The sequence below is a fragment of the Cololabis saira genome, chromosome 12 (genome assembly GCF_033807715.1).
Source record: "Cololabis saira isolate AMF1-May2022 chromosome 12, fColSai1.1, whole genome shotgun sequence".
NCBI lineage: Eukaryota > Metazoa > Chordata > Actinopteri > Beloniformes > Belonidae > Cololabis > Cololabis saira.
Window position 1 is genome coordinate 27,603,059 of NC_084598.1, and position 26,262 is coordinate 27,629,320.

General features: G+C 44.5%; 1 protein-coding gene across 3 annotated transcripts in view; it reads left to right on the top strand.

The window, feature by feature from the left end:
• The first annotated feature begins 674 nt into the window (after positions 1 to 674).
• Positions 675 to 26,262, top strand: part of samd11 (sterile alpha motif domain containing 11) — a 53,002-nt gene continuing 27,414 nt past the window's right edge. For 2 of the 3 annotated variants that reach the window (XM_061736335.1, XM_061736336.1), the window contains exons 1-4: positions 675 to 1,631; positions 2,852 to 2,943; positions 15,333 to 15,508; positions 23,584 to 23,693. In XM_061736335.1, coding sequence (XP_061592319.1) covers positions 896 to 1,631; positions 2,852 to 2,943; positions 15,333 to 15,508; positions 23,584 to 23,693 — 1,114 coding nt within the window. In that variant the 5' untranslated portion in view covers positions 675 to 895. Of the gene's footprint in view, positions 1,632 to 1,992; positions 2,061 to 2,851; positions 2,944 to 15,332; positions 15,509 to 23,583; positions 23,694 to 26,262 lie in introns of those variants that run through there. The other variant, XM_061736337.1, reaches the window with a different exon arrangement.

Below are 26,262 nucleotides of genomic sequence, written 5' to 3' on the forward strand. Positions count from 1 at the left end.
GGTGGAAGTATGCAATTTCGGACGCAGCCATAGTCTAATGCTGAGACTAAGGCAGCTCATCATTGATGAAAGTCTGTCATCTTTAAAAGCTGAATTTTTACATCAACTATTTTCACTTTCATAGAAACTGCTGACTAAAAGAGCAAGGTTAAGAGATTGTTGTTAGAGGTTTATCATGCAGTAAAGTAAGCTTGCATAATTTTTGCGTGAATTTGCATATACTATTCAGTGTTGTGCAGTACAATTGTACAGTTTGAAAACATTAACATAAAGACAGAGCCGAAACGAGGCTTTGATCCGGATGAGTTGGTTAGTAGCAGGCTCCTAACTCGCCGTCCCTCGCAGTCCCCCCTCCCCGCTCCCGCCGAGCCTCCGCTGTTTAAATGGGCCAAGTTGAGACGCGGCTGGGAGCACAATCTCGTCTGGTCTGTGAACTTCAGCGTGACTTCAACAACATACAGCTTCAAATCCAACTCTTTTCAAACTTTAAACGCCATTAATGTTGCTAAAATAGCCTAAAATAGTAACCCTCACACTTTCTGCTTTATGTTTTGGCTTGTGATACATGTCAATATGTTTTAAGCGATACAAGTAGTGTTTTTATGATTAATATTACCCTATTGTTATCTTTATTGGCTTTGAAATTTTATATTGGACAACTCCCTATACAAGATTTGGAGTGTTTTGGTTTTTAAAGCCGATTTCAAATTATATTTCTTAGTGAAAAATAATAATAATACATGGAAAATATATATTTCATATTCTCTTCTCGCTATAAGAGTGAGAGACAGGACGTGCGTCTCTGACCGGTAGTGATTGCTGTGAGTAACATAATGTAAGGGGCTCAGTCAGGGCTTCCCAGCATGTCAGGTATTAACAGAGCGAGAGAGATTAAATGTGGGAGGTAGGAGCTGTGAGGCTGCTGGCGGAGAGCGCTGCTGCCGCCGCTGAGGGCTGGAAACTACTGAATGGGAATCTATCCGGCAACTTCAGCAGCAGCAGACCGCCGTCTCCCGGCGACACGGGGACTTTACTGCGTAAAAGCGAGCGGCGCGTCTCCAAGTCTGGCTCGGCGCAACCGGCGCGCGGAGGGGACGCTCAAGTTGGACCGCGGGAGCGGCTTTTCACTTGTTACCGGCGCTCGGCTCCCACCACTAACATGCCTGCCATCAAGAAGGAGCGGCTGGACGGGGACGACATGGCTCTGGCCGCCTTCAACCAGTCCGAATACCTGGCCCCTTTAAATGCCGCCGCCATCCCCGTGGTGACCCCGCATCCGCCGCCCTACGACCACATCTTCGCCCATCACCGCGCGTACTTGGGGCTCCACGAATCCGCGCTGCATCACCACCAGCACCAGCAGCAGCACGGGCTCCACCATCACACGGACGACTTAATGCTGGAGAGGTTCTCCTCCATCCCCGACTTTCAGCCCTTCTTCGACAACGGGGAGCCGTGCATCGAGGTGGAGTGCGGGGAAAACAAGGCTTTGCTTTATATCAACAAGCTGTGCCAAGGTAGTAAGGGACCCTCGATTAAATACCGGGGCGAGTGGCTCACCCCAAACGAGTTTCAGTTTGTCAGCGGACGGGAGACCGCTAAAGATTGGAAACGGAGTATCAGACATAAAGGTATGGACCATGCAGCCTCACTTTTCCACGAGGTGTACACTTTAAACATTGGAGCTTATATCTTGCGGGTTATGGGCTCGTGAGTTGGGTCTGGCGGTTCGGTACTGAGTTTTTGGAGTGAAAGGGTTACAGCCAGTCAGTGCGTAAAGCCTGAATTATGGTTCTGCGTTAAATCGACGCGCGTAGGCTACGGCGTAGGTTACGCGGCGACGCGCCCCGTAGGGTGCGCGTGGCCGCGTAGCCTACGCCGTAGGCTCTGCGTCGGTGTAACGCGGAACCATAAACCAGCCTTAAGGCGCCAGATGAGCAGAGGCGCATGATCCTCCATACACCCTCCGAGTCCCCGACATGGAGTTTGGGCTGCTATCGTTTTTACTGGAGCTGGCTGCACCGGACCGAGGGGGAAAAGTTAGACATGGATAATTAAACGTGAGACGCTTAAAATATTTTGAAACTTAATGGGATGGATCGTGAAGTGCAGCTGCGCTGATGCGCGGGGGTGTTGACACTTTTGCGCATTGCACGTCAGCTTTTAAAGAAACTCCAGATAATAATAATAGTAATAACAGCCTTACTATTTGGGCAATTAACATAGCAGTCGGTGTTTAATGCCACTATTTTAATTTCCCATCCGGCTCTGGCTGCTGCCCTGGACGCACTTGGCAGGTGTTTTGGTGCGCATTTTCTATAAAACGCTCGTAAACAGTCACTTGGTCCAATGTATTTATTTTTTTCATATTTATCTTGACACGTGTGATAGTATTTTTATTCATTTTTCACGCCTGGTGAGCAAGTTCTCTCCCCCCCCCCCTCTCTCTCTCCCCCTCTCTCTCTCTCTCACACACACACACACCCATCTCAAAGTTGGGTGTGTGTTTGTGTGTTGGGAGTGGGTGAAGCGAAGAAGAGGGGAGAAGGGGGGATCTCAGCCTCCAGGTTAAAAATGATAGTTATTAAAGCCATTCTTATGGACAAAGGACAGTAGGTTTCTGTGTCTTTAGCTGCCAGAGTACAGAGGTAAGTTAAGGACATTCGCTGGAAATCACCAAGTCTTATATTTGTGTATTTATGCAAGAATTTATATTTAATGAATTTCAACACAGATGCAGCTTTGAAGAAACTTAATGAGACCTTATGAGCTGAAAGGTGACGGAGGACATGAATTGACCGTTTAGGGGGTGTTACACATCCATTAAGGAATGTCTCTTGTTTGTTTCCAGGAAAAAGTCTCAAGACTCTTATGTCCAAAGGAATCTTGCAGGTGCACCCTCCAATCTGTGACTGCCCTGGTTGTCGAATTTCATCTCCAGTGGTAAGAATACTTCATTTGTCATTCTGACGGTATACTGCTGCAATGGCCCTGTCTACTTGGTGTCCTTAAGTCGAGCAGGGGATGCCACTTGGAAATATTATGTGACAAAATAGCTGCTTCTTAGGGTTCAGAGATTGTTCTTGCCTGGTGGTCCATCGTGTTAGGGGCTGTAACTTCTCAAAGAGAGTATTACATCCAAATAGAACTGGGACATTGGTTGATATGGTAGAAATATCTTAACAAAGCTGAAACTGGATGTTTTTTTTTAATGTTTTTTTGCCTGACCCTAAAGAAAAGATGAGGGATTGGTCTTGGGATCTGAGGTCACCGAGGTCTACATGAACGTTTGTCATATTTTTACTTGCTAGTATTATATCGTGTTTTTTGTGTGTGTTGCCCGGCTCTGATGGTGTAACAGTGAATGCACGCATTTCTGAAGCGCTGTATATGTAACCTTCATGGTGAAGCACCCACAGGCACACATGTCAGCTTTGATGGTAATTTTTCCCAGCATGAATATCAAATCCACTTTCAGCCTTTCACAGATGCAGAGTATCAGGCAGCTTTTTATTCAGAGGCATTGAGCTGCCACGCGAGGCCGTTATGACGTTAGGTATGGTGTCGTTTTGGAGATTTCAGTCTCATCGAGCCGAGCTTCCTCACCTGGCCGTTGAACTCTTGTTTGCGTACTGCTTTCCTCGGGGCTTCAACCAGGGGCACCGTGCCAAACCTCGAGGCCTTGCAGGTGTGTCACGATTATGGCATCACTCTGCTGTGTGTGTATGTGTGTCAGCTTTGAGCAAATCTGTTCACACAGGTGCAGCGGGATGTGTGTTTGTCTTTGTGTGTGTGTGAGTGTGTGTGTGTGTTTTTATCACCACGGAGCGCATCTGTCGTCGCTCCCAAGCACTAATCTTGAGGGAAGGGTGTAAGAGGCTTAGCGAGCTACTGAGCGTGGCTACTGCTGATTATTGTGTGCGACGCACGCAAGGCAAAGGCGGTTTTGATAAGCCAGAGGTGTTTGAGTGACACAGGTAGACTGGTGACATTTCTAACAGCTCCCGGATGAAGACCAGTGCTCCTTAATAATTTGGTTTCAGCCGGGGCAAATTACACGAGGGAGGTCGTGGGGGGAAACGGGCGGTTAAAAATGTGCTTGCGTCTTCATTTAAACATTTATTTTTTTAACAGAAGGATTTTGAGATTCGGAGGATGTTTGCTTATGTTTAGGCTCATTACAGATATCAGGATGATTGGATCTTGGCTTGCCATGGCCTGTGCAGCTCCACTTCAATTACAGCGGTGACGGAGAAAACTTTGTTATTGACGTAAGCGGAGAAATGAGAGCCTTAAGGTTGTTGTTGTTGCAGGCCTCTCTGTTGCTTCCCCCCCTTCCTCGTGTGCTGGTGAAGCCTAAATCCTAACCCACTGAGTGAATATCACCATGACGCGCAAACCCATAACACAAACACACACACACACGGACACGCACACACACACACATGGACACACAGACTAAGTATGTTGGCAAGATCCCTGCGAGACAGCGAAGGTTAGGCGGAGGAGGGAAGGCAGCGGGACTTGTATGGCCTGTACTGGCGTCTCCCTCTCTCCTCGCTGATTCCCCTCAGGGATAGCAGCCAGCACTCCCTCAATGATGAGCTCTCTCACACACACACACACACACACAAACAGGCCTGGCTGCTGACACAAATTACCTCATGCGGACATTTATTTTGAAAGTTTGACGGCTGAACTTTGAGTGATCTTGTTTCGCTTATAGGCATGAGGCAAGCGATCATAAAGTACAGCAGCTGGTGGGAGATGTTTCACCTGCCTGAACCCACTGAAGTTTCCTCCATGTGTCTCAGCACAAGCTGCTTATTATGACCCGAACCGTTGCAGTTAAACAAGTATGAAAAGTTGATTATACCTCTTATAAAATTGAATCAATTTATGTAGATTTTATGCCATAATTTGGTGGTTCTATGATTTTTCCTTGAAATTGTGATGTTATATCATCCCCGAGACGGCGTCTGCTTATTGAAGTTTATTGTTAGCTCCTTGTGTTTGTGTTTTTGTCTGTATATATGTGTGGACTACTTTGAGAAGTCTGTGAGCGTTTGTAAGCCTGATGCTGGCTGACTTGCCAGCTAACCAGCGTGTGTGTGTGTGTGCATCTTTGTGCACGCACATGTGTGTCTCCTCTCGGGAGAGCTGGGCTTCCTCTGCTCTGTTATTTCAGCGGAACTGGCGGAGGCCGGGAGGAAATTACACTCCCCTCCTCCGGCTCGTAAAGACCTCATCCAATCAAGGGCTTTCTCTTGCAAACGGGAATTAGGAGTCACAGTCTCGCACACGTCTGCACGAACACACATAAAAATGGGAGTGCACGTTTTTCTTCTCATACGTTCTGATCTATCTCAGTGGGTTTCACATTTAGTAAAATTAGAGATGCTGGGAAGTCACGCGATGAAGGCCGTCCACTTCCGCGAGACGCCTCTGTGTCGTGTGGTCGTGCTTGTTTCAGATGCTGCGTTCCTATGGCAACACCGGAATCGGTCACCGGTCCAGAAGTGTGCAGAACTGCGGTGTTGCCCGGATGCATTTGTGCACTTTTCTGCGTGTGTCTTTCCTCATCAGATAAATTAGCTAACCGAGCCTCCGGCGACTATAAGTAAAAAATGTCACTGTTCCTCAGAGACCAAACGGCAACTCACACGTGCGTGGGAATCGTAAAAATGTAACGCTTGTGAAAACATATTTAGCGCCTCTTTATGTTTGGATCATAACATCTGACAGCTGACTGTGTTTGTTCATGCTGTGTGTGACGCTGGGGTGTGTAAATGCGTGTTAAGATGCAGCTAAAAATGGTTGGAGCATCGTTCGTTTGCCAAATGTGGTTTCGCACACTCACACTTATGGTGATATTTCTAAAAACATTCATGGATAACTTTAAACAAACACATAAATGCTCTAACTACCAAATACAGGAGTACTGCACATGTTTTGGGGTCAATGGATGCCAGATGTTCCATTAATTTCATTTGTTTTGCCACCTTCAAATCAAAAATCCTCCTTGATTATGTTTTAAGTTGACTTTATTGGTTTCTTCCAGAACTTAATTGACACTCATCACGGAAAAAAATGAAAACTATGTTTCTTAAATGGAGAAAAACTGTTTAAAATTGAGTGTGATTTCTTCCAACCTGAGACAGCGTAGTCCCTTGATTATCCGTGTACCTTTTCCTTATGTGCCAAACTTTACATGAGACTCTCCTGGTCAGGGTCAAATTAAACTGGCGTGAGGGCAAAGGCAAGAGGAAATTTCTGCTGAATTACAAGCCACAGCTTCGCTCACGCCTCCACTTCCCCTGCGTTTGTCAGGGGAAAGAACAGCCCAGTCGTTACCTGTCTGTAAAGCTCGCCTGTGGCAACCTCAGTGGGCCCATACGAGAAACAGAGAGAGAGAGAGAGAGAGAAGTAGGGAGGAAACAGGAGGGAGAGGGGCGAGCGAAGGGCGCGCTGGCACGCCTCAGTGCACCAGCACTGACCTCCCAGCGCCGAGCCTGCAGCCTCCCCTCCACCTCGCCGCCTCTTGCCCTCCGAGCACCCCCCCCATCCAGACCTCCTTGTGCCGCTCCACTGGGCTGCAACTGCCCGCTCGGCTCAGCGCGTGGGGGCTCAGCGTGCAGGAGAGCATGCGCATTTGGTGTGTGCCTGCATGCGTGTACATTTGTTTGTGTGTTCATGTTTGTGTGCTGGGGAGGCGTGATTCTTGGTCGCATGCCTGTCTGCCCTACAGCGCTTTCTCACTTTTTTTTCTCGTCTTTCTCTCACATGGCCTTCAACAACCAAGTGCTGCTTTAAGTCTGCAGGCTTGCGTACACCCCACACACTGCTATCTGAAATCAGATTTATTCTGCCAACTCCACTTTTACTTGATAAATTTGGTGCATTGGTGCATGATCTCATGGCTGACTTAGAGTTGCATCTCGGAATGAACACGTTCTTTCAACAATATGTATGAAGAAATGCACGCCATGTGGAGCCACTCAGACAACGTCCCGACATCAGAGCAGCGCCTTAACCTTAAACCGCAGAACTGTCTGCTGCTTTTTCATTAATCAAAATGATTTCAAGCCTTAAAATCTAAAAGCAAGTTTTTTTTTTTTCATTCATTTTTAGGAGTGCATCTTTACAACCCCGAAATCAGACAGGTTGGAACAAAATGCCAAACAAATGCATTTCCTCTGACATTTATGTCCTTGCATTCTGGATGGATCAAAGAAATGTCATGTTTTTAATCATAAATCTAATTGAATTTGTTCACATACTTCAATTTTTGCATTTCAGTCCTACAATAAGTCGGTCCTGGGTAGTTTAGTGCTAATAAGAGGTGGAGAAGAAAAACTACTAATATTATTTCAAACAGGGCCTGTGAGCAGGTGACTGTTATTATTCTGTACAAAAGTAGTATTCATAAAAATCTGAGTCTCTTAGTAGCAAAGATTGATGATCTTGATAACAAACACATGAGAAAATCACTGGAATATATTTATATATAAATGTTTACTCAAAGAACAATTGAAAGGGACTTATTCATTTCTCCTTTTACTCCTAAAACCGCCAGGTGCATAAAAGTGTTTAAAACTCGAATGAATCTGTATACAGATTTTAGGAAGAATCATCGAGGTTGTCAGTCAGAATAAATATCTTGGTATTTATTTTGATGACAAGGTGGCCGTTAAGCCACGACTGTGCAGATCTGTGCTCGTGCTTTCATTTATCAGCTAGAATTGGTTAATCAGCACAAATTGTCTGCAGGGTCTTGTTAACGTCTGTTCAAGATCACAAGTGTGACCTGAAACAGCCTGAATGACCTGCATAACGTCAGAACCTTGAAGAAAGCCTGTTCTCTTCTGCCTGATCCAAGCCATGTGCTTTTTTTTTTTTTGAAGAGTTCATGTTGGTTCCCTTCCGCCTCAGATGTAAAAGTGCAGGGCCCGTAGTTTTTGAGAACTCGTTTGTTCCTGCTGCTATTGGAGTTTATTGATATTTATTGTTTCGTAACCTCTCGTCTCATCTACTTATTTGTTGTTCTTGTTTTATCTGCTGGTTGTAAAACAAATTGCTCCCAGGGGAAAGTAAAAATATCCTTGATCTCGTTGCACAAAAGATGAGAAGGCGAGTCTGAGCCGGACACCCAAGATGTAAAGTCGCCCAGACGGTGCTGCAACGTTCACCAACAGCTGATATAACCCGCGTGGGCTGGGGATTTATTTCAAGCACCACAATATGGAGCTACCGTCACAAATGCCATCTACACTTAAAAAAAAAAAAAAAGAAGTAGCCTTACATTACACATGTCCAGATTTGGTGGGTGTCCACATCTCCAGAGTCGGAGGCATCTGGGATGAACTGTTACACAGTGGACATGTGGTCAGTGGTCGGACAGATCAGTGTTCCTGAAGGTTTTCAGAAGAAGTGGATAACATCCTCTTGACCAAAGGCTCAAAGGACCCTTCAGGTTGTTATCCACAGCCTTCCGGGGTCGGCTCAGTGTCCTTAATCTTCCATGATGGCAGCATTAATACAATCAAGTACTTTGAAATCTTAGAGAAACGTATCTTCAGGGCTGCATCTTTAACGGCGACGTCCAATCATCTTTCAGTGTATGTTATAAGGTTATAAAGTGAAATGAAATAAAAAATAAAATAGATTGTGTTGCCGGTTTAAAAAAGCACAAATTGATGTATTAAATAAAGTGAAGTTGGTTAAAAGAAGCATTAAATACTTTGGGTTCATAGTGTCTGCAGAGAAGGCAATGGATTTTTTTTCTCAAATTTCATAAGTTGTGTTCTTATATAAGTGATTGTTATGATAGACAGTGAAAGGTAATAAAATGTTGTGAAAACATGTACAAATGGAAAGAATTATTTAAATATGACTATAAATCATCTGTCTTTCAATTACACACACAATTTTTCTTTAAATAGAAAAACAATTCAGGTGAGGAAAAAGAAATCAGCTAAAATCATTTAAGGATGACAGCAAAACAAGCATGTTGCCATAAATAACGCCAGAAATAGTGAAGCTTGCATTAATGTCCTCTGCTGAGTTCCTCTTATGGAAACGCAGATGTTTCAAGCATTTGCTGACGTCGGTTTCGTTGCTCTGTTGCTTAAAGGATTTCTGGTGTTAATTCTGGCCCTTTATAACATCTGTTACGGCGACTAACGATGCCAACAGAAAGTTGTTTACATGCAGAAGCAGCTTTCCAAAGCTCAACTAATACTTGGACTAAGATCCCAAATCCAGATGGGTAGAAGAGGAAGATTGATGCGGGGCAGGAGAAAAACGGAGAGCAGGAGGAGGAGGTGTGGACCATGTCTTCATTGATAATCGTGTGATTGTGTGTCGCCCCCAGCACATTAAAATGCTTGCAGCACTGATGAGCTCATAATGAAATAAAACTTATATTGCAGTATGTGATTTACTGAGACGGGGCTTCGAATTCCCGGTTTCCATCACAGGGTTTTGTTTACGATCTTTAGGTTTCGCACAATCGTAACGGGAACACGACCAGAGCCACAACTGTAGAGGAGGAGGGATTGCAGTAGTTGTTGAGAGCAGGTGGTGTGTGGAGGACTGTCCCTTTACCCCGGATATTTAACTCTCGGCTGCAAGTTTCCATTCAGATTTTCTTTTTTTATTTTATAACTTTATTTATAAGATTTTTCAATATTTTTTAAGACAAACAACCCTACATATATCCCACCCTCCCCAGTTCCCACATACAAAGAAGATAATAGCAGTAAAACATAATATGTAAACAAGAAAAAAAAAGTAATAATAAAATAAAATAAAAATAATGAAAAAAAATAAATAAAAAATAAAGTACACAAATAAAATAACATTAGTAATAATAACAGCAATAATGATGTTAAAATAAATAAATAGATGAATAACACATGGACGATTAAGGGTTACACATTAGTCCAAACATTGGTTAGTAGTACAATTGAGGGTTTCCACAAATCCGAGTAACACTGTAAACATGACAAAAATAATACTAAGCTACATCATTGAAAGACAGCGTAAGGACGAATTCTAAGAAAGGGGACCAGGCCTTTATAAACTTTTGGCGAGATTTGAATCTGTTGTATCTGAGCTTTTCTAAAGGTATAAAAGATATCACATCTTTGACCCATTCTGTGAATGTTGGGGGTTTGTCAGATTTCCAATTGCGGAGGATAAGTCTCCGGGCTATGAGAGAAGAAAATGCAATAGAATTGGCTTGAGGAGAGGTAACTGGTGGATCATCCGTAGGAACACCAAATATAGCAGTCATAGGGTTGGGTTCCATTCAGATTTTCTACAGAGAATTCACCTGTTACCTGCTGACGCTGCATGTGACATCATCAGCTAGCTCACTTATAGCCAGCAGACCAACATATCTATCTATCTATCTATCTATCTATCTATCTATCTATCTATCTATCTATCTATCTATCTATCTATCTATCTATCTATCTATCTATCTATCTATCTATCTATCTATCTATCTATCTATCTATCTATCTATCTATCTATCTATCTATCTATCTATCTATCTATCTATCTATCTATCTATCTATCTATCTATATTTCATAAGAAGTTCAGAAAATGCATCTGAGTTTCTTCTCTTAAAAAAAACAACAGAAAAACAACTTTCAGTCAAATAACTACTGACAACTTTGTTGACTATTTACTGAAAAGCAAATGTAAATGTCCCAGGGCTCTGTGAGCCTGTTCTGGAGTCATGTTTGGGTGTCTGGAGATGGCAGTTAGACCTAAGGTGACGAATCCAGGTGGAGTCCCCTTTTCTAGATGCACCTGTGAAAATGCCACGCGTGTCCGTGCCGGGCAGCGGGAGGTGAGACCGAGCATCATCTGGCCCGGAATCACCTGGATGTTGGGACGGCTCGGGTTTCAGACCTAGAAACGCAGAGCAAATGGATCATTTGCTTGGGCCTCGTTTCAAAGCTCTGTCGCCCCTATGACCGCTTCACCCCCCCCCCACCTCCCTCCTCCCTCCACCACCCTCGTCTCCTCTTTCCTCCTCCCCCCTTCCCCTGCTGCTCGCGCCAAGTCGGCCCGCCATCCCGCCTCCACACACACATGCACACACACACACACACACACACACACACACACACACACACACACACACACACACACACACACACACACACACACACACACACACACACACACACACACACACACATGCTGCGAGGTAACGGCAGACAGGCGCGTGACTCATTAGGCATTCGTCCCCCAGGGAGATCTGGGGGGGTGATGGGGGGTGATGGGGGGGGGCAGAGCGCCGCAGCTGCAGGAATGTCACGGGCTGCTACTGCCGGCTGCGTGTGCGTGTGGGCGTGCGCTCGCCTGTGCCGGTTGGAGCCGGCGTCGGGGCTCTGCACCTTTCAGGAAACGACGCAAGAAGAAAGAAAACACACACACACATGCACACACACGCATGCACATGCACACACACACACACACACACGGTTATTAGTTCAGTTTTCCAGCCAGAGCTCATTTAAAAGTCTGAAGTAAATTTAGAGAGAAAACATTAGATCCTCTTTACATTTCTGCCTGAATCTAAACGTCTTCGCTAGCCTCGCTGAATTGTTTCTTCACACAAGAGCATTTTATTGCATTTAAACCTTTTCCCTACTGTGATCTGATGGATTCTCGTCGCCTTACAGACGATTTAAAGAAGCATATTTTTGCAAATACTGCATATTGTCACCAAAACAACAGATTGTCTTCATATTAAGCACATTTTTGACCCTTTCATGGATAAAATATTTAAAAAGACAGTTGAATTACTTACATAATCTTATTTTAATCTAATTTCTTGTAAGCCTTATTTTTCGCAACAATTTAGCTATACCTTTATTTCCTTTGTTTATGATTTTACATCAGAAGAAGCGGAATCTCTAAGCAAACTGAGGCGCGACTAAACATGACATGTAAACACGACGGAGCACTGAGAGAATCCCCATCTGCTGCTGCACCGGCAGCATCTCCTCAGCACCACTGAAGTCCAACGTGCACCCGCGTACGTCCTCCTTCTCTGAAGAGGGAAACTGTTTGGAAATCCCTGCGTGCAGTTTACAAATCAGTCTCAGGTATTGCATTTATGCACCCAGATTTACATCCGCTTGCAGGAATGATGAACCCAAGAGCGTGTTTATAAACAGTTTTTTCTTTCTTTCACTAACTAGGAGCCCTGTCGTGCACAGTAGTTATCCTCACTCAGGGAATATGTACTCAAATCCAGATGCAAACACACTTGATGCAACAACTGTACACAATTACACAATATTTCATGTCAAATGAAGTGGCAAAGAGGGATTTTGGTGGGAAGGAAAAGTCGCCATTCTGTTGGTACATCATCCATATAATAAGATTTAATCGTTTTAAGACATCTTAGTTTTACAGTGTTCATATCTGTCTGAAACACTGAACCCTATTGAAGAATAAAAATATAAGGGCCTTCTGGTTTTAGGCATTATTTCATTTTCTGTATTAGTAAACAAAATTAAAGTTGATTAAAATCACTTATGCTTGTTTAGTTGAAGTGTGTGGTGCTAGTTGGGAAGTGCAGGGATTCGACAGGAAAAAGAGATTCCTCTGCTCCCTCTTTTTTTGACATTTAAAATCAGGATATACTGTAAAAACATAATTTGGTATTAAAAATATTCTGCTTTTGAATCAATCTCAGTGATTCGTGGTTGTATTGCATCATCTTAAGAAGTTTCTCCACTGTCACCGAGTGCTTGCGGAGATCCTTTTACATTATATTGTGAAGTATCTAATTTGGGCCAAACTGCACTGGTTGCCACGATTTGACATCTGGAACATGAACTGGTGACCGGTGAACCTGTTAGATCCAAACCAGGTTGTTTTATGTTGTGTATGTCTGCACCAATATGGATATAACTTTTATCTGATGTAACTGTTAAAGCTCTTAAACTCTCCAAATGATGTGAGTTATAGCCAAACTTTGATAGATTAGTGAGGTCAAGGTCATCAAGGTTTAGAAATGTAAACCGAATCTGTTGATTTAGAAAGAATTGCATTTAGAGAATTGATGGATCATATTGCTGAATGTTGACGGCCCAGACTGTAATCAGACCTCATACGCGTGTCTCTCTATACCTACAGTATACGTGTTTCTGCTGTGCGTGTAAATGTGCAGCCCAGATATTTCTTGGCCGTCTGACTGTCAGACAGAAAGCGTGGGAGGCGATATTCATAGAGGTGCTTTCAGTGGGACTTTTATGAGAGACTTTTTTCCACGGCTGAAAGAAGTTTGACCACACACAGTAAGGTTGCCTCATCTCAGCACGAACCCGCGTCTGTTTCTTTTTTTTTCGGTGCCTGGCGCGCACGAGCCCCGAGCTCTCGGCACCCTTCCCTTTGAGCGCTCCTACGTGGGCCGCTCGGGGTGCGATCTGCTTCGTGTTTTGTTTCAGAGAGCCCTCCCCCGTGCTGCGGAAGTGTTGCCGGAAGCAGTGGGAGCTCACCCCCAGTTCTGCGTCAGTGCCACTAAAGAAAGGACTGGGGCTTTCCGGGAGAGGAGAAGAGAGAGGAAGGGATGGGGGCTGTCAGCCCGGGTATGTCATGGCCATGTGGGTGGTTGTCTACGCGCGTGCACGCTCACAGGCGCGCTCACGTCTGCTCATACACTGCTATTCTTGTACACAGCACATTACATGCCTGCTCCAAGTGTAATCCCCTTGCTTTGTAGGGGAATTCTCTGATACTCGAACAGGTGTGTGTCTGAGTATGCGTGCTTTTTCTGTGTCTAGATGGGGAGGTGATGTTTTCCTTTAGACTGGGAAGACGCCAGTAATGAGACTGAGGTTTGTGCCTGGCAGAACTGCCGTTGCATCGGACGTGATGTTTTGCTCCTGGTTGCCTCGTCTGTTTTGGGGTCCAGCAGTAACTTATTGCACTGATGCTTTTCGTGGGAGGACCAGTCGTGTCAGAAACTGATTCACTGTCCTCAGATGTCGGCGTATAACCTGTAAAAACTCCGGCAGGAAATATATTTTTTTTTTAAAAAGGAGAGAAAAGAAAAACCGCGTTTCTGGCAAGATGTCGAAAAAGGAAAAGGAAAGAAATGTGCAGAACTCTGTGGCCCAGTCATCCTGAGGGATGTTTTCATCCTTCTCCGCTCCCCCAACTCGTTTTAATGCCTGCCATTTGAGAGACTCCAGAGGGGCTGCACCTGTTTGCCTCTTGGCTAGGAGCCCCCAAATCCCTCCTCCTGCCCCCGCCTGCCACTCAAGCTCCTGCACCTCCTGGGATGGATGGAGCGAGGGAAGAGGAGGAGTGGAGGAGTGTGGGGTTGCGTGTGGTGTAAGGGATAGCTGGAGGGCTCGGAGGCGTCCAGGAGGGAGAGCAGAGATGTATGCACAGAGAGCCAAGGAGAAGAAAGTCCACTCTCCCACGTCGCGCAAACCTTCCTCCTGCGGAGCTTCATTTCTATCATATTTTGACCCACCACACTCTTTTATTTCTGTATTTCTCATCTTTTCTCACTCCTGCACAAACCCACATCTGCTTGTCCTCTCTTCCATGTTGACTCCAGCCTATTGTTCCCTCGTTCTTCTCCAATTTCTGACTCTTCTACTCTTTCCATCACTCACTCCTCCCAGTTAGTTTGTTCCCTCCGCTCCTCTTTCTCCCGCCCTTTGCCTGTTTCGTGGTTGTAGGGGCCAGGGTAATCTGCAGTGACCCCTTCAGGTCACATTAAAGGTCGCCCAGCGTCACTTCCTCGTCCCCCCCCAGGGCCAGGCTCTCATCTTAATCCTTACTTCTCTCTGCCTCTCCGGGCAGGTTTGGAAGAAAATAAACATTTACACATACCGTTGCATAGCTCTTGTTTGTTTAATTAAGCGTTGGGACTTCTGTTTTGTTTGCTCTTGAAGGGAACTGCTTGTACCAAAGAAGAAGTAGAAGTAGCCAGGTGAAAGAAGAGAGTCAAGACTATACGCCACACATTTTCTGTAACATGGTTGTGTCACGTCTTCTATGTCTTCACTGACACCGGTTTAGATACGTGATAAACAGGTGAATCTGTTACTTTTGAGCAAAGTCACTCCTCATTCATTTCTATTGATATGCAGAAAGTTCAGGTGTTACTGGATCAGTTTGGTCACTTTTTGGTAGAGGGGCTTACTTAAAAGATGATTCAAAATGAAACCTTGGGCGTCTGCATATTTGAAGGCCGAGCCCGTCGGACTCACAGCTTTACGAAAGACCTTGGGCTTGTGAATCCTGTCGCTGAAGTGTCTTCTGCTCCGTGTCACATGGTTTGCAGAACCGAGGGCGCTTGGCAGAAAAACGCACCATCCCCCTTCCACCTAACCGGGTGCCCAAGAAGGAGCTGGCCTCCATCTTCAGCAGCGACGACAGCGAGGGCAGCGAGCGCGCCAGCGGCGACCATGCCCACATCAAACAGGAGGATGAGCTGCATTACAGTATCATGAGAAAAAGGTAATGCATTGCATTTTTTCATTTGATGTAAACATGGACTTTTATTGCATCTGAACATGCATATGTTGTGTAATCAATATGTAAAGAAAATTTCGGGTTGGCCATTTCTGTCAAAGATATTTCCTATTATTACTCAGCCATTTTGCTTTTCTTCATATCCTATCTGATAGCGGATGGATGTGGCTGTAAGAGAGTAATGACACCTTAGTATTAGTGTAGTATTTTCATCTGAGGAGATTTTAAGATAATTTCGAGGTCTTAAAAGCTCTCAGACTAAGGACCCTGTCTCCAAAGTGCACGTTGATTTTACGCGGGGATGTCTAATGGAAACTGAGGACTTTTCAAGGTGTTAATTGGTTCGTTGTTTGTTATATCTCTTTTTGCTCCTTCCAAGTTTCGTCTATCTGTCCTGACTTGCTATTGAAAGACTGAGTCACCTGCTGTATGCTTGTGCAGTGGTACGGAGCAGCTGAAAAGAAAACACTTGTTGGTTTCATTTATTATGGTTTTAAGGAGTATTATTACATCTTATGTCAGAACATTGCCGTTTTAACATAATTCTACTCTAATGAAAACATAGTGCTGCATTTTTATTACATTTCCACCACCACATCCACTTAGATCCTCCCCACTGCGACTTTCAGAGGACTCAGCAAAAACACCAGACTTTTTACAGAAGGGAAAACTCTACCTTCACCTGACTGGAAGTGAATAATCATGTTCACGTCTTCATACATGCACTCTCACGCGCACATGGTTACAGTGAGGTCATCGCCTTAAGATGAGTCACAAGGTCTTTCACACCCTGTTGGGTTTTAGGAGCTAAAACAAATCTTTATGTATTCTAAGCCTAGAATAATTATCATATGGATTTTTTAATTACTCTGCGTGTACATACACATGTTTATGTAATTCAGAAGCCTGACATGTTATTGACAAATATGATGCAGAATATGTTCATTGATTAACCCCCGAAAGTCCCCGGCTTCGTTATAAGCAACTTGTGCAGCCTCATTACAGGAGGGGATATTTTTCATGTCTTGAGACTTGCGTGTGACACGGCGGACAGCACGGCAACTGTGAAGCTTTAAATGGATCCACTAACCTCGTTTAAGAGGGCCTCCCCTCCCCCCGACACTTGTGCCGCTGGCGTGTTAAGATGATAATGAATTTAAAGAACACTTATGACTAATATGTCAGGCTTTTACCCTTTGAAAGGCGGCGGACTCGCTGGAGCCGCAGCTCCGGTCTGTCGTGGGTAGCCGTCTCGGCCCTGCTATATCCCCGCCGTTGTGGGTCTGGACGAACGAGATAATGGGATGTCCAATCATGGAAATGTGATTTCCATTGACCACAGCTTCGTAAGTGAGTCGTAGAAGGGTCTTAACAAATTGGATTTGGCCAACGGATGTGAAAAATACAGGGCCTCTGCGTACATGTGTGAGTGTGTCTGTACTGTCTCATCCTCACGTCATCGGGGCTGACAGCAGCGGCGGCGGCGGCGGCGTCACACCCTCTCAGTTGTAGCAACCTGTCTGTAACTGCACTTTAATCCAGGTGGCCACATCAAAAGTGTCTGTCTTTTAAATTTCCGTTCTTAGTACAGCTACTTAACTACTGGTAGCTCCACGTTAAAACAGGACTCTCCACTTTTTAGTGAAAAGCTTAATTTAAAATGTGTTTGTTAACGTTAAAGAGTAACGATCGTCTGGTTAATTCGGGCGACTGTTGTGCAATGCATCAATTTTAGTCAGTCAACGTCAACAAATGTTGAATCCATTGCTCAATATTTCCATTTAGGCATCTAGAAAGTTGATTATATGACAGTCCATCTTCTATAAACTGATAACGCTGGATTTCTTCTCTTTTTTTTTTCATTGGTGATCTATTGGTGTTTTCCATAGATCTGCGCCTGTTCTGGTGAGTAAGCACAGACTGTATACAGGCTTAAGTGTTCCCCAGAGACAGAATCAGATAAATAATCATCATTTCAGTGAGATGCATGCATCCCATGAAATCAGAACCTGTTGTGAGTCTGGGAAACACACCAGGAACTTAAGTGTTATTTGTCATTTCTTTGGTGTCTTGTGTTACAAGATGGTTTGTATCTGACTGATGTCATCTCGGGGTGAAATACAGTATTTGATTTTGAACAAATCCTGAGGCGGAATGATCCTGGTTGAGAGGCTTTTTTTTCTCCCTTCATCTAAAACATAGACGTTATCTTTACGTCTTTGGGTTTGGTTTTTGTGGGTGTAATCATCCAGCTGTACTTGTCTCCTTGGAACCTGTGGCGGTGTAATTACTCCACCTCACTTCCTCCTTTTCACCTATCATAATAACTAAGGCCACTGTCACAATGAAGCATAGCTTTGGGTTGAATGAGTTGTTTGCACAAACAACCCACTTTTTTTTTCTTTTTAATGGGAGGACAGTCTGAAGACTTTAAAGTCTTACTCAAGGGCAAAACAAAGCCTTCTTTAGAGTCTGTTTCAGTTGGCCGCATATGACACGGCTTGATTGAGAAATGCTGACTGAGAGTTTGGTAAATTACTTGGCAACCATTCTTGGTTTTATTACTGGCACCTGCTGACGCCGCCACCCTTAAGGAAAAAAGAAGACAAAAAACTCACCTACACACTGTTTCCTTTAATCAAAACAAACGATGAGCACATATGCATATGTTTGCATTTTTGCAGTCTTTGTTGATGAAAGCACCAAACTTAGTAAGTTGCATTGAACATATGACTTAGACTTTAGCTCAGTTACACTAAATTAGGTGTTTTGGCTTGGCTGATGTTAACCTACAATGCTAACTAATGGAAACCTACATTCATTCTGATCAAATCTGTCCATACATCCTTATTTCTACTGATGCTACTGAAATTACATTTGAAGTGAGTTCTGCCAGTTCAGAGACAAGAACTCAGGGACCCTTGATGAGCCAACGTTTGCCCAATAGACTGTGTGTTCTCGGGGTTTTCTCAGCGCTGAGTTCCAGCAGACGTCTGGGCAAAGTTAGATTGAAAGGCTAGAAACCAGTCTGGACGGTGGCTCTGCTAGCTGATGCCATATCATATATATATATATAAATAGACATTTAAATGCATCTATTTCTGCTGCAAAGTTGGACATTTTAACATGGGGATCAATGAAAATCGATTTGATTTTGAAACCAGCCCCCAATCAAGGTCAGTTAGGGAACTGCAGTTTCCTTCACCACCGGGTTTGCGTCAGACGCTTGAATTCATTTTATTTTAAGGTGAATTCAACTGACAATCCATCAGGCGCCCTTGCAGAATTATGCTTGAATTTGTCACAGTTTTGACAAGCAATTTCATCACCTTAAGCTGTGTTTTGTTTTCTGTTCCAGTGAAACACTCAGGCAGCGGGAGCTTTGGTGCTAATTAAGACAGAATCTCATGAAATTATATGTAGCAGATTGATGCTGAAGAGACAACACCGGCTCATATTGGCTAACAGGGCTTTTAATGTTGAGTGTGCACAAAATCTGCACAAAACTGCAGAAAACAGAAGGTGCTGCATGTCGGCTGCATTTGACATTTTGTCCTCTGGATTTATTGAACAACTGTGCCATTACCTTTTGCCAGTTAAGGGTCATGGACAGTGTGATATTACTGGAAATGATTTCCCCTTAAAGCTCTAATTAGTGAGCTTGGACGTTTTATAGCTTTTTAGGGGAGCTTTCCGCCTTGTTTGCATGCATTTACCATGGTAACAGAGTCTATGAATTTTCAGCGCTGTGACACTGGCTCGGAGCAAGACGTCCATTGTTTCCACATAGCACGGGGTTTTGTCCAGCAACTCCCTGCCCAAACACACGGTTAACAAAAAGATGGTCAGCAGTGTTCCAGCAGTTTAGCTTCAGATTTGGCTCCAAGCGTAAGGCTCATTATTTCCACATGTAAAGAACGCAGCAATTATTATTCACCATTTCCTGTCATATGGTACACTGACATCAAGTGAAGATAGAGCTCTCATCTCATATGTTGAATCCTGTGAAAGTTCAGGAGAACTGCATCCCAAACCGGTGTAGGTTTCCTTTTTCTGTGGCAAGTTTCCTAAAAAAGTATATGTCACATGTGAGATCAGAATTAGTTGTATTCAGAAGAAACTCAATATAACACAGCAGTGTTACTGCATGTGTGTATATATATATATTTAATTTTTTTTCTCCATTATTCTTTTCTGTTCTCTCTGGGATGGTTTATCGACCCCATGTCAGCCTGTACAGTGAAGGAAACAACAGGGAGAAGGGAAGCTGGGCTACTCTTACTTATTTATGTTTCTCTTTCTGTATTTATTCATTACACCCTCTGCTCGGAGGATTCCAGTTGCAGGTTTCCTTTCAATTCAGCTGTTAGAAGCATGATAATTGTGTTCATGTTTATTCACAGGAGTCAGACAAATTATAAATAGAAAACATCCATATTCCTGCTCTTGACTTGATGCATCTGAAAGTGCTGGTTTTCTCGGATGTGTTCTTGGCGAGCACTGTGCAGATGTTCTCCAGCTCTATACCTTCCTCTCAGCTCAGGCTGTTGAATATTTAATCTGGCCTGGTGCTATTTGATTGTTACTGTAGGCCACCTGTGCCGGGTTGGAGCAGGCTACGCGTGTTCAGCCTGTTGTCTTGAGCAGATGAGGGTATCAAACCTGCAAGCACCAGATGTTAAACAACACTTGCAACCAGTTTTCCCTGTCTCCTCTGTCTCTCTTGCACCTCCTCCTCCTTCACATCCCCGCTGTCTGTCTGTCAGTGCTTTCCCAGCGGTGGTGTGAGACATGGCGTCAGAGAGCTTGGGCTGCCAGCTTCTGCCAGCTCACACTGTGGCCTCTAGCCCTGTCACCTCAGCTTCACTCGCCAATACCACAGCAGGGCACTGCTGGGCATTTATACCCAGTTAACTCCTATTGCCAGAGGAAAGGCCGTTTTTTGTATGTTGTTTGGGCTATTCTGAACTGCAATGTGTATTATTGTCAAAACTGTGTCTGTGTGGTCCTGTGACGGCCGATGAAATAACCCTCCCGTAACTCACCTCTCGCCTGATAACAGGTTGTGGTAATCTTCTGAACAGGAGGAAGTGGGTAAAGAAAAATAGATGGATTAGGGCTGGGCGATATATCGAGATTTTAATATATATCGATATATTTTTAAACGCGATATGGTACGAGACAATATCGTTTATATCGATTTAAAAAATTCAAGAAGCATTTTTATTCTCTATATGCAGGCAGTTTATTTTTATTTCATTTGTTTTATACATTTTGATATTGTGCAGACCTCTGTTAATAAAAGAACCTGTGTGACATTTGGCATGAGGCTTTGTATTAAAACTGCCTGTTTTTTTAAGGGTTTGCCTCAGAAAAAAAATGAAGCTAACAGAGATGCTAACAGAGATGCTACGCTATAATGCTTTGGGGGAAACCCCAATTATGGCAGAGAAAAAATATCGAGATATATATCGAGTATCGCCATTCAGCTAGAAAATATCGAGATATGACTTTTGGTCCATATCACCCAGCCCTAAGATGGATGTATTAATGTAGAAATGAGCACAACCCATTCTGAGGAATATAAGGAATATTTGATGAAACACGTACCATTGTATTATACTTTTGTTGTTATTCGGCATTCAGGCTTTGAAATAGATATAAATGCTGCTTTTATTCATATTAATTCACCATTTGTATCTGAAAGGACTGGACCAATATCAAATATATAAACATGTGAGAAAAGATGTGTATAGGACTTATAACATGAGCAGTTTCTTGGCATCCCGGTAGCCGGTGATGGAAGGGCTGCTGACCGGTTAAAGGATGATTTGAGGATGGGATGATTGTCTCCAGTGTGCACTTAGGTGACAAGAAAGCGAATCCGTCCTTCTATGCTATCACACATAACTGGCAAGATATAGTCACCCCCGCCCACCCCCCCATCATTTCCGAGGCCCCCGTCCTTCCCAGCTAACCCCAGCCTTAGCAGCTCCTTAGGGAGCGCTGACTCAGGTGACTGGGTTTTAAACAGCGTCCCCAGTCCCCTCTCCATCTTCCATGGCTTGAGTATGACCTTGCCTACGTCTACAGAAGGCGAGGAGGAGGGGTTGAGGGAGGTAAGAGGTGGGTGGGGATAGGGCTAAGCCCTCATTAGCCCAAGCTGAGGCGGGACAGCTCAAGAGAAGTGCGCTAATTACCCACCTAACAATGTCCTTGCCGTTCATGGCTTAGCACGGCCACTTCGCCACAGGATAATAACCCCATCACCTCACTGAGAAGTTCAGGATAGTATTATCATGATCACTTTAAATGATAGACAGAGGGTGGTGTTATAATGCAGCTGGCTGACTGATGGATTTGCCAGGAGTGTTGTGGACGGAGCCGTGTAACTGCGGATGGTCTGATGTGTTTTTCGGCCGCAGTCACTGGATGACGCAGATACATCATCACATGCCCTCTGACAAAACTTCCCTGCGCCTCATTTTCTTTATACAGCAAATCGTTGGGCTCTCAGAAAAAGAAAGCTACCAATTTTAGGAAGCTACACCCTGAAAAGAAGTCTATGATTAGTTGAAAGAGTTTGCACCTCCAGTCCAATCAAGCGTCTCCTTGCCTAGCAACCGATGAGGACTGTTTTGTCTGGGACTGTTTTCTGAGTCATCGGTTCGCCGTGACTGAGAGGTGACTGGCGAGACCAGCGTTAGGCCCTCAGCACTACTCCTTCATCTTTTCTGTTAGCGTGTGGAAAACAGCTTGGCGACCGACAGCCTGACATTATAGCAGGAGCCTGTAATCATGGGACTGTAAAAACCCAAATCCAGCAGCCGCAAACAGTGTGGCCCCGTCACGGCGGTGGCAGCTAAGAACCATTCACCGCTTCTGTCCCATAAACTGTACTTGCCGTGTCATACCAGACCCCCTTCGTGGATGATTGGGCTTTCTTTAAAGTTGCCAGTTAATCTTATAAATAAGATTCCTGCTTGTACCAGAGGATTCTGCTAACGTGAAACCGACATGTGGAAATGTGCGAGGTCTTTTGCGTGAAACACAGTGTAGGAGAGCCGTCATGTTCTTCTCATGTCACATGTGTGTCTCAGTCATATAGAAGTAACCGATATTGACATTAAAACAAATATTTAGCCGCCTCATTCTGCTACCATACGCACAACTCGCTGGCTACACTTGTAACGCACAGCTGCCATATTCCCCTCAAATGCTAAGCGCCTACTTCCCATCATGATTCCATTTTAATGCGATCAGGATGGTAATCAGATTGCAAATGAAATACCTCCATGACACAGTTGTGCGGGTCCACTGGTGTGGGGAGTTTAGAAAGACAACGGATGGGGAATTTGGAAGGACAGGGCGGCTCCAACCAAATCTAGGACTAATCTATAAACCCGTCTCCTGCTCCCCTTTTGGGTGCTCAAGGGCAGGACAGGGTGTTTGAGAAAGTCTTGTGATTTACAAAAAAAAATTCTTTCATTTTTGTGTATGTGTGTGTGTGATAAACCTCTTGTTGAAATATAGTAAGAAAAAAAACTCCACGGAAAATGTCAACTCCACAGAGTTGACATTTTCTACGCCTGCTTTGGTTTTTATATTTCTTGAGTATCGCCAACCTGTCTCTTCACATTATTTAGTTGCCATAGTTCTCTGAAACAGTTTTAAAAGAGCCATAGTGAGTGGTTTTAAGCTGGTAAACTACTCATAAGTCATGAATATGTTCATTAATGCATCTTAGTGTGGAAGATGAGTAGGGATGAGACCTGAAAGTGCTGGATACGATAGTCTGTCAAAGTGTATTACACACCTCCGAGCTAAGAGCCAGTTGACAGGACAGCCACTTGTAGCCGCCGAGTCTTTGCGGAGGAGTTCATTTTCGAAAGCTCGGGTCTGTCTGGATGGCGGGGCTCCGTGGTAAGTAGTGAGCAGGACTGTTTAAATTAATATGCTGCTGCTTTTTTACGTACCGGTTTTTTGGATTGGCGGGTGAAATGAAGGATGTTTGCAGCTGTTTTTAGAAATCCTCTGTCTCCTGTGTGTGTTTGTTACAGCCGTGACAGTGACCTCTCTACAATTATCTCCAACCTGCACCACACCAGACAGCACGGCATGCCCGAAGGCCAGTCAGCCTCTGACCACAGCTCTAGTACTGGACACACAGGTAGGATCCCCGCGATTGCTGCTCAAGTGTGTGTCTGTGTGCGTGTGTGTGTGTGTGTATGTGCGCACTAGAGCGACAGCCAAAAACTATAACGCATCTTCCTTTTTCCATTCTCCTGTCGTACACTCCTAGTTCTCCTTCGCATCGGCTGATGATGTACGCCACCTTTACATCATTCATTACCGCACGTAAATGTTCCATCAATGATCCATAATTACCTCTAATTTTTGCGAGGGAATTTAACATAAGCTTATTACTCATTCCTAAAGGTCGCTCTCAAGTTGATTACCTAATGTTCTTCCCACATTCTCTGCTGCACTCTAGGATTTTAGTTAAACCCCCTGTTTTAAATTACCTCTGAATAAATAGCTTTGTTTGCCTTTAATCCTGTTTCATGTGAGCAGAGGAACCATAGTGTGCATGTGTTAAGCTCAGAGCTTTTCGTACAGCTTACACTTAGAACACAGACCACATTTAATCAGCTGTTTGTCAAGTAACCTGTTTGAGGATATTCTGCAGCCATCTGTTTTCCCTAATTGAACAATCAAACCCGCTGCACCAGATATCAAACTCGGTTAGTCGCGCATCGCTTTATAATATCACACAATGTTTGTGCCGTGCGCTGCATGATCAGTAACAGCGAGCCTGCAATGAGTAAAGAGTCAACAAACTTTTACGGATATTGTATTAAAATGTGCTTGAAACTATAAAAAGGATCAACTTCGTTTTGGTAGTGAATTCAGAATAATGAGTTTATAGACCAATGCTAACTTTTCTCCGCAAGAAATAAAACTGTAGATCTGAAACGGTGATGAGAAGAAGAGAGTTGAAAACATACATTAGATAATCCAAGCTCTTCTTGAAAGATGCATTTGCCTAAATGAATTAATGACGGGCCTTTCTACGAGTACGGACCATACCTTTGCTCTACTCTTGGCCGAAGTTCGACCCTCACCATTCTTATCCCATTAGCCAAAGGCACAGCAAGTGGCATAATAACCCCAGACCCAACAAGTACATATCCTCTCCCCGTGTGCTCATCTCATCTGTCTGACAGATTAGTCGTCCATACGGTGCCTGTGATATCAGGTAGGGTGGGTGAGAGGAGGAGGCGACGGCTAGTTTAGTGCCTTAGACCCTAGTTTGAGACAGATTCTTCCCCAGTATATATGCCTGATACGCCACTAAAGTTGCTACCTAACATAGCTGAGAAGTCAAAGTCTTTAGCAGTTTTATAAATGTGTGGGGGGGGGTTTGAGAGTTGATAGAGGTGAATGTCGGGTGGCAGAAGGGGGAAGGGTGCGAGCAAAGTGTGGCCCACGCTGTAGGGGGTCCAAGACCCTAAAATCTGTCCGTTTGGGCATTAAAGGGAGATTTAACAGGCTGCCTAAGCGGCTCGCTTCGTGTCTGTAAACAAGTCCAATCCGATCAGCCACTGGCTCTAATTCTGTCTGCCAGTGAAATTAGACACACAGATATTCTCAAACACACAATTACACGCAAATAACACATAGTTACACAGATGCAAGCCCACGCAAAATCAACACAGGTTAGATTTGCATTCAAACAACGTAGGTAGGCGAAACGTGCGTGAGGTATGGCGGTGGATAATTTGGCTTGAGATGTTAAAAGCAGCTTGCTGCTATCATATATCGTGTTGTCTCTGCTGTCTGTCAACCCCAGTATTTGACGCATCCTCCTTAAGTGTTTTAAAATGAAGCGTGGAGGCAGAGAAGGCAGGTCGACGGGTGAGAGGTAAAGGAGTCTGCAATGGTGTAGAGGCAGAGACATTGATGGAATAAACATTTGGAAATTGAGAGATGGAAGAAAGAGGGTTGAATGAGTGCAGTAGTGGTATCGTAGGGCATGTGTGTGTATGTGCGCGTGTGCGTGCGTGTGTTTGTGTGGCGGGGGTCAGGAGCAAAGGGAAGCAGGCTTGCCGGGTTGTCTCTGCGCCGGAGTGGGCTGTTAATTAAATCTGAGGGACAGACAGGAGGGCTGCCTCCCTCCTTCTCTTCCTCGCTCCCTCCCTCCCTTCCTCCCTCGCTCCCTTCCTCCACAGCCACTGGCTATTCAGTGGCTCTGTGAGAAGTGGGAAGGAGGAGGAGGAGGAGGAGGTCAAGGAGGGGGGAGCAGGGCGCCGACGCTGAGAGTCTGGCTGCCTGTGGAGTCTGTAAACTGTGGCTCTGTGGTCAGACCGGAGACTCAAACAGGCAGATAAGGTGTTTTTGGGCCGCCGCGCTCTCCCTCTCCTTCGCTCCTTACCCTCAGACTCCCAGAGGCAGTTACAGCCTGTCGGTGTGTGTGTGTGTGTGTGTGTGTGTACGTGTATGTGCGTGTGTGTGTGTGGCTGGGGGTTGCAGCAGCGGTTTGGGGCTTGAGCACATTTTTGTGTGCGTTTGTGCATACGCATCTTTCTGTGTGTGGTTTTCAAGGCCTGGTTTTAGGTGTTTACGTGCATGTGGATCTGCAGCCCCACATGTTTGCCCAAGACCTTTTCTTTCAAACTAATTGCGATTGAGGAGGGCTTTTAAAGTATTACCAGCTCATTATTACATGATTAGCATAG